The 9,153-nt window shown below is 33.3% G+C and overlaps 1 protein-coding gene across 1 annotated transcript; it reads left to right on the top strand.

Moving 5' to 3' along the window:
- Positions 1-1,270: 1,270 nt before the first annotated feature.
- On the top strand, positions 1,271-1,789 carry LOC141660644 (agamous-like MADS-box protein AGL62). Its single transcript, XM_074467633.1, has one exon. The coding sequence runs from the start codon at positions 1,271-1,273 to the stop codon at positions 1,787-1,789; it is 519 nt and encodes a 172-aa protein (XP_074323734.1).
- Positions 1,790-9,153: the final 7,364 nt, after the last annotated feature.

The following is a 9,153-nucleotide window of genomic DNA, read 5'->3' as shown; positions in this document are numbered from 1 at the left end:
ATGCAAATCGATGAGTGGGAGATATATAAAAATACGGTAAAATTATTTTTTTTAAAAAGTTAACCAACTAACAGGAAAAGTAAAATTAAAAATGAAGGGGAAAGTGATTAAACATATCGGTCTAATTGGTTTGTAGTTTATATTCTAATATTGGTTTATATATATATATATATGTCATTTTGGTAACATGTTCTAACCATAATGCAATATCAAAAATGAGGGATTGTCCTACACAATTGTTTAGAAGGATACTATTACACTTTTATTTGCAACCCAACTATGGAGGTTGGAGCAAGCCATCTATGGCATAGTGTTGGCATTTAATAAAAACTTGGATTAAATTTTACAACCCCTAGCATTGTTGATATAATAAAGTAATAAAAAGTAGAATACTACATAGTGTCTTCATCTTTTGGTTATTTTTCTTTAAAATAGAAAGCAACATTATGAATTTATTTTGTGAAATTAGAATACATATCCAATCACCCCAAATTGTACTATGTTGCAAAACAAAACAAAAAAATTCCCAACTTGCACTACTTAAAAAATTATTACAACTACTTTTAAAATCGGAAAAAAAATTGTAAATATTCAAAAAATAGTTAAATAATTAACATGCCAATGGAGGATAAATTATTAAAATAAAATATACTAATGAATATTATGTTTCCTAAATTGCAAAATTATAATATTTGGACTTTATAAGGAATGTTTTAATTCCTCTTGGTATTGGAAATAAAATTTCTATGAAAGTTTGCAACACCTAGCACTTCCTTAATATAATAGAGTAATAACAATTGAAATTTTTTTAAAAGTAGTGATTTTTCTAGCATGGTAAGTATGCAAACAAATAATAAGTTATTTACACAATCTTTACACAATTAGAAGTTTTAGTTATCTTTGTATATATGTAAAACAAATAATAAGTTATTTGCTTTCCAAGAAAAATAATAAGTTATTATATGCATATATAGTAACTAATAATTGAATGTTTTTGTATTGGTGCATGTGACAATCAAATATTCTTATTTTGTTTAAATAAGTAATATTTTTTTTCACATTTGCATAAGTATTTAAATCCTATGTTAATAATAATTTTAGTAAATTCCATACACAAGAAATAAATTATTCAATACACAAATAGTAATTATTAAAAGAAGATTCCCATGTCACTTAACTTTCATGTGACCGTCTAAGCCAAATTTACCTATAAAATCTAGTGTTTGTATGCTCCCATGACCCATATATCTTATTGTTTGTATTGAGCAAAATGGTAAGAATAAACTTGGGTCGTCAAAAGATAGCCATGAGAAGAATGACTAATGAGAGCAATCTTGTAGTGACCTTCTCAAAAAGGCGAGCAGGATTATTCAAGAAAACCACTAAAATCTGCAGCCTTTGTGGTGTGAAAATATCTATCATTATTTTTTCACCGGGCCGAAAGAAGGTGTACTCCTTTGGACATCCCAATTTGGAACATGTCATTGATAAGTTCCTTATCCCACAGGTCGCCAATCCTGCTGCTGCATCTGGCGAGTTTCAACTAGTGGATCCCCCCATGGTTGCAGAACTCAATGGGCATCTATTTTTGTTGCATGACCACTTGGAAACTCAAGAGATGTATGCTGAAAAGCTTGACAGTGATAGGAGCCAACCACAAGCAGTGGATTGGTTCGAAGCTCCTCTTGAAGACCTGGTACTTGAGCAGCTCCATATGTTAAAACCGGCAGATGGTACTGGTGCTGCCTTTGGGATCATTATGACACCACAAGGTTATGCCTTGTGTTAGAGATCAATCTTGGCTTTTCCTAGGTTCTATTGAGTTTACACTAAAAAAACGGCTAAATACGACCGGCAGAAAAAGGGTCGCATTTAGTAAATACGACCGTTTTTTGCACCGGTCGCATTCGTCCCGTCATATTTAGTAACCGGTCGAATTTAGTGCGCTTAATTCGACTGGCGGTGGTTGAATTTGAATTTGCCAATTTTTCACTTAAACTTTGAAATTTTCGTTTGAATTTGAAAATTCCGCCCAAAAAAATCAAATTTTCGTATAAATTCAAAATTCCCGTAAAAAATACTAAATTCGACCGTATTTACTCATTTATCAAATTCGACCACTTTTGGTTAAAATTTAATTTCGACTGCTTTTGGTAAAAATTCAATTTCGACTGGTTTTGGTCGATTATTATTTTCAACCGGATTCGGACGAATTAAGTTAACAAAATCCCAAAAAAAAATCCTGTTTCGAGGAACCTCTAATGAATAGGCAAATTATTTTCCTTCAGGCGTACCTCAAGCATCACAAAATAATGAATAAAAATATATAAACCAAACAGATTTAAACATAAAACTGATAATTGGCCTAAAGTCATAATACTAATTACTTAAGTAAAATTAGTTCCTTCAGTGCTAGAAACGTTCAAACCAGTACATGCCCCATTAAGTACTTTAACAAAAGAGGTAGTTTAACAAAAGAGGGAGGGAATATACTAAATCCCAACTGGTTCATTAGTTCACAAAAATTGAGCAAGATTACCAGGCTAATATACGACCTATATCAATGGATAGTTGTGTGCCTCGTGGTCTTCATCTTCATTGTTGCCGCTGTTTTCCACAACCTGATCAGTACGAACAGATCCCTGCAGAAACATATCAGACTTTTAATAACCAGAACTTGAACACATTATAGCAAGATTTTATCGTTCATCGGGACCACCTTCATAGCTCCATCATTATAGCACGATTTTATCTAACAGTTCAATCTTTCTCTGTGAGATTGCATTTACGATATTTCTATGAGTTCAACAAATAAGTTGTAACATGAAAATCAAGAATATCAAACCATGTATATTAGTGTATCTCCTAATCTCGATAGAAGCATATGTACATAATCTATACACAATAAACATCGTAAAATATAGTAATTGTGCAGCTAGCATTATGATCAACACAGCTTTAGGTAGTGATGATAAAATTATAAAAAGAAAAAAAGATCATTTGTTGAAATGCATCCCTAAACATATATTGGGATACGGAATGGTAATAGTAATTAGCCATCTGTAACTAATGTGTAACTGAAACATTTTCCATGGATCAAAAAAAAGATTGCTTAATGTCTGATGATAGCAGATAAAAACTAGTTAAATCCAAGACTCTCAGCGCTGGTTCCTCTACTAGTCATGTACACTGGTCATGTATGCAAGAAACCTATAGCTAGAACTCTAATCAGAATACAATTTAAACATGCAGTTATACTCAAATAACAACAATTCAACCCAAATTTAATTAGTCGACATCAAATTACTCATTTCGTTGGAGTATGACTCATCAGATGGCTCAAATCATGCCAGTCTAAAGTGCATGCATAATAGGTAAATATCCTAAAATGTTAGGCAAGGGAAGAACTGATCAAGTATCACAGATGTCTAAATTTTCTTGTATCGAGAGTTCTTTAAATCTCCAGAAGCAGGTTTTGCAGCTAGAAAATCCCTACACGTCTTGATCAATATTACTTTTATATATAGGTAATCAGCTGTAAATATAGTTCCACCAACTAGGTCGCTATTCATTTCTGGTACAACATTTCTTATATATATATTTAATTATGTGTCAAAACAATTTATAATTATGTAACTAATTTATATTATTTTCTTCTTGTTGACTTGGTGTTCATATATTTAGAGAGAGAAGGACATTTTAACAGGCATATTAAAGCTAGCTGAGCATAGCAGAAATAAGATTTACTTACAATAAAATTCAGGAAATTTATCCCTTAATCCTACTTTTTCTACACTTATTTTATTTACCCCGGTAGCTACTTTGTTCACCTTTTAAGCACTTACCATCTGACTGTCTTTATGTTTAATGAAATCCAAATTTATGAAAGAAGCTATAAAAGCTGTAAAAGAATAGTATGTTACCTCTATAATTATCTTCTCATTCTTCTCCAAAATCGGACCAAGCAAAGCAGTTGCTGCCCTTACGTAATGATTGTGCAGTGGTTCTTGACTCGGGTCCGGAAGAGCAGCATAGGCTAATTTACGCACCTCCTCGTCCAGAACAGTTTGCTTCACCTTACGCGTGGGTAAAGAACGAACCATCTCCCACACCGTATCTAAGATCTCTGACATCATCTTCTATATCTCATCTGGGACATCAACTGCAAATTGATGTTTCACCACCTTACGTTTCTTTATCACTTGCGTCGCATCCCTTGCGCCCAGAAGCTCAGCCAAACTATCTTATGGATGAAGGCTCATCCTCCCTTTCCTTGGGGATCTTGCCGTGGCCAACACAATAACCTCTTTTTTCTGATGAAATTCCTTTAGGCTACGAGGGGATGTCGGTTCTTCAAGAGGCTCGAAATCAGGTGCCAATTCAAGTCGCACCTTCTTTATTTTTTTCTACAAAAATTAAAAACAAGAAATCCATCTTATCTCATAAATAAATAAAACAATAATTGAAACTATACACATCAGTTCACACACACACACCCATAAACAAATCCATCTTAATGATGCAGATTATCATAAATCCAATATGAGACAGATTAACACATGTCTCCCAATATGAAATCTTGAATTCCTCTGTACATTATACATTCAAAAGAACAGACTACCTAGAGTTACAATTAATTTACACCATTGGCGGATAACAATAATTAGTAACTAATATCAGTTAAGGATTACAAAGGTCATATGAAGGTAAAGAAAACACTTATTGTTTCAAAAGAATTACTCGCTAGAATTACAATTAATTTACATCATTGGCTAATTTCCTAAAACCAGTGCTAAATATTTCAGGGCGTTCTACACATGCATGTGTTTATAGTAAGTATCTCGTGTATTATTTAGGTCACTATGTCTTTCCTAGAGGGTAGCCCAGCAGATCGTGCTGGTATACATGAAGGAGACAGGTTAATGGAAATCAATGGTATACCAATGTTCAGCTCCTACATTTTAATCTGTATTTCTAAGGTGGATACTGCAAGTAGCATGTATTGTTTGATATTTTTCCAACAACAATAGATGCTATAATGATATATTTAAAACTTATTTTTCATCTTTCGCAGGCCTTAAGGAATATCTTTAATTTGTGGAATTAGTTACTGAACTGTCATAATTTCTTTGTTTCAACAATTTGTATAAGCCTCTAGCTGCCTTCTTGAATATGTCATCCTTTTTAAAATTTTAGACAATTATAAGGCTATATTTGTTTGCAAAGATTATAAGATCTCCAGATTCCAAAATATCTATATATAACTTATACTTTTTTATTTATACTTCAGGCCTTATCATAATCATGTCCTCTATTTATTTTTAATTACTTTCTAGTTCATTTTGGTTAAGTATTTTAAACCACAATCTCCCAGGATTTAATAATATGGTTGAAATAGTATAAAAAGTGTTCTCCATGAGATTACATAAGGGAGATATATAGTAGAATGTTGGAGTGATTAAGCAAATCATCTGGGAATTATTGACTGTGAGAACAATAGTCTAAAAGAATGAGTACAATACCCATACCTGCAGATCTTGCACAGCTGGTTGAGTGGGATCGTACACCATACCCATGAATTTATCTTCGGAGATAGGAAACTCTCCTCTAGCCTCTCTTTCTTCATTTATTTCCTATCAAATGAAAATAATTCATGATATAGTTTTGAAGCAATAGAAAATGAAAATGCAGATTAATTAATCTATTTACAAGAGAGAATCCTACCTGACGTCTCTACTCAAATGATTTGGCCCCGCTGCGGGAAACAAACTCAACCTTACTTCGGGCAATCTGGGAATTAGTGGACCATTTTTTAAATACTTCATCTTCCCAATAATCGCACATAGAATTCCATGTGCGCTGGGAGTAGTAGTATGGCTTCAATCCATCATCCCTAATGTTGAAATACTTCTTAGTATATCCACATTCCAATAGCTTCTTCACTTTGTCCACGAGTCGGCTTCTCTCAGCACCAAGATAAGACTTCCAATTCCTATGCAGATACGCCCTCACAACTTGGTCCCCGTCTTCATCATCATAACGAAAGGGATAAGCATAATACTCCTGTCAAACCAAATGGAACAGTATTAATTCACACTATACCATAAATGGCCTACAGCAACACCAAGAAAATGTTACAACAGGCCCAAAAAAGTGTTACCACAGCCAGAAAAAGGCCTAAGGTAACATAAACATTAAGTTGCTTTTTTTCGAGTTACCTTTGGTCCCTAAGGTAACATTACTTTTGCCCTGCCGTAACATTCACTTTTATGTTACAATAGCTGTCAAAGGTAACATTAATCTATGCCTATAGTATCACAATATGTATGTTACCTTTGGACTCAGAATTTTCAAAAAAAATGGGGCCCACATGTAGGGCCCACTGGTGGGCCCCATTTTGGGGCCCTATTTGTTTGCAAAGGTAACATACATAATGTGATACTATAGACATACTTTAATGTTACCTTTGATGCATATTGTAACAGTAATGTTTTGTATTATACCAATTTCTTTGTAACATTTTTAGTACCTAATGTAAGATATTTTTCAAAAAAAAATTGACAGGAATGGTTTGTAAATTCAACATGCCATAAAATATGTTTTTCATCCAAGTCAACCAAATAAATAATTTCAACCAAACTCCATATCAGTTTTCACAAACCCCCGCCAAATACTGCGGTTTCACACAATTCACCAACTCCACATACTCCACATACTCCAAAGAACAGTTACTTAGTCTAGGACGATAAATAAACATCCAAAAGCTAGTACGATAACACTTGTTACTAGTACGCAAAATAAGATATGTAAAAAGGTGCACATCTGAAATCTAAAGTACAGAGCCTCCGGTAACTGGTATGAGGTAATTGTCATTATCGCTGGTTGTGCTGAAATCTTGATGGTTGATTGTGATGCCTGGATTTGCGTCGGCTATTTTCTTAAGTAACCAGGCCATATTCTCCTGCACCTTCTTGTTGACTTGCATATCCACTTCTTCTTGTACCTTCTTTGTCATCGATGCCTCGACTTCACTCACCAGAGTCTGCTTTATCTTTCCTGCCAACTCCTGTACATAAGTATTTATCGAACCAGCAGTACTGGATTAACCTTTTACAGTATCAGGACATCTTCCATGGAGCCAAGATGGCCCATGTTTTTTTCCATCAGAAAGTAGTTCCTCGTTGGGATCTTCGCTCGTACTGATTTTTTCCTTAATCGTTTTCTACATACCAGAAAAACAAATGAACACTTGGTCACACAATAATTTAAATGCTTCACTAACTAATTTCAAAATAACCGAATAATTTAATCCAATTAAATTCACAATTACTAATCATTAAATAAAAATGCATGCAGGTACATAAATAAAACTTCTAAACACCAAATAAATCATAAAACACAACTAATTAACCATCTTGCGACATTAACGGATATTCAGAAGCACTAAGATTTATAAAAAACACTTACAATCTTGTTTTTTATTTCTTCAGTGTTGGTCTTATACTCACGACCATCAGTACGCTCACGAGTCTCAACAAAAACCTCTACTTCAGGTGGTGGACGCTGATTCTTTGCCTTTTTTCTAACAAAAATGAACAAGTTAGCCAAAAGAAATATAGAAATTAATTTCTAGATATATAGTAATATATGTAACCAGAAGGCTGCCCACATTCATATATTTGCGTAACAACTAGCTTATTGAGGTTAATTTGCGTAATTGAGATTCTGGCTATACCATATTGTTTCGAATTTGTGCGAAAGTCTTTGGACCAGTAGTGTGTGTGTCTGTATACTGACATCGACTTCTTGCATTTGTCGCTGCTCTTTTCTACAAAAATGGGAAATACCTTTATGTCACTTAGATCAAATATAAATACATAATTAAATATGAAAGTGCAAGGGGAATTAGAAAACCTTAATGCTTTCATCATTCCAGTGCTCCAGCAACATCTTGAAACTCTCAAGGGGAATATCATTTGGCCTATTTTCCATCCGTTCTTCATCAGTTTCAAATGCTTTATAATGCGCCTTCTTAATTCGGCTCTTAGTGTCTTCCAAGATGACTGAATGGTTTTTAACACCCATGTTTCACATTTATCAGGTATAATGTATCTTTGCTGGAAAAAGTCAACAAAATAAAGAACACAAGTACAGTTAATCAAAGGTAATGTTGCAGAAAAATAAATCACGATAATTAAACAATGTATGTGATACCTTGACATAATTCTACAATGTATTTTTCAAAGTTTTCGGAACATCACGCCAAGAAACATAGGTAAATGACACGCATCGCTTTTCGAGTGTCCCCAAGAAGTTACTAAGTTCAGAAATTACTTTGTCCTCATCTGAAACGGGCTGGAACCTTTCATTCATCTGAAGGACAACTCGATGGTCCATATTTCTGGTATGAACCCTATCCATCCTCGTCGGTCCTCTCAGCCTTATAGGAACTTCAACTACATATGAGCAAAAATTACTTGCAGGAAAATCAAACAAAGTAGGAATATTATAATAAATTTAATTATATTTATGGGTGTTTTTCTAATATGTCGTATTTCAAAGGTTGATCTATAAAGATGTCTTATTTTTAGTTTTTATTTTTTTAATGGGTGTCTTTATAATAAGCAACCCTTATTTTTAAAATGATAAATATAGATAACGCATACCTTGGATTCTGAACACTCTAAAGGACCTACTTTCATAAAGAATACATTAATTCTCATGGGGGTTGTGTTTTAATAATTATATAAAAACACAAATAACAATTAACAGCATTATAGATTACATATGCTAATTAAATTTATGCAAGAAGTTTTACATCTATCACATAATTAACCATGGTGAACTTCAAAATTTCATTAACTTAAATGACATAAATAACCTTATGCCAATTAACCTCAATTATAAGTAATTTACTAAACTGATGCAAATTAATCAATTATGGAAAATATATGAATGTGGGTAGCCTCAAAGTGAGTATTCTTTAAGGGGCCTTAAAGGAATAATTCCTTTATAAATAATCAGTTTATGTACTCATAAATAAAGGAAAGAAGATACATGTTTCCTCCTCTTCTTCAATGTCCGGAAAAACATTTTCTTCAACAACATTTTCTATAGCAGTCTTTGTAGTTGCAGTTGTACTTGGAGAAATCT

This window comes from Apium graveolens, chromosome 5 (assembly GCF_009905375.1).
Source record: "Apium graveolens cultivar Ventura chromosome 5, ASM990537v1, whole genome shotgun sequence".
Taxonomy (NCBI): Eukaryota; Viridiplantae; Streptophyta; class Magnoliopsida; order Apiales; family Apiaceae; genus Apium; species Apium graveolens.
Note: the sequence above shows the minus strand (reverse complement) of the source record. Positions and strands in the feature narration are given on the sequence as shown.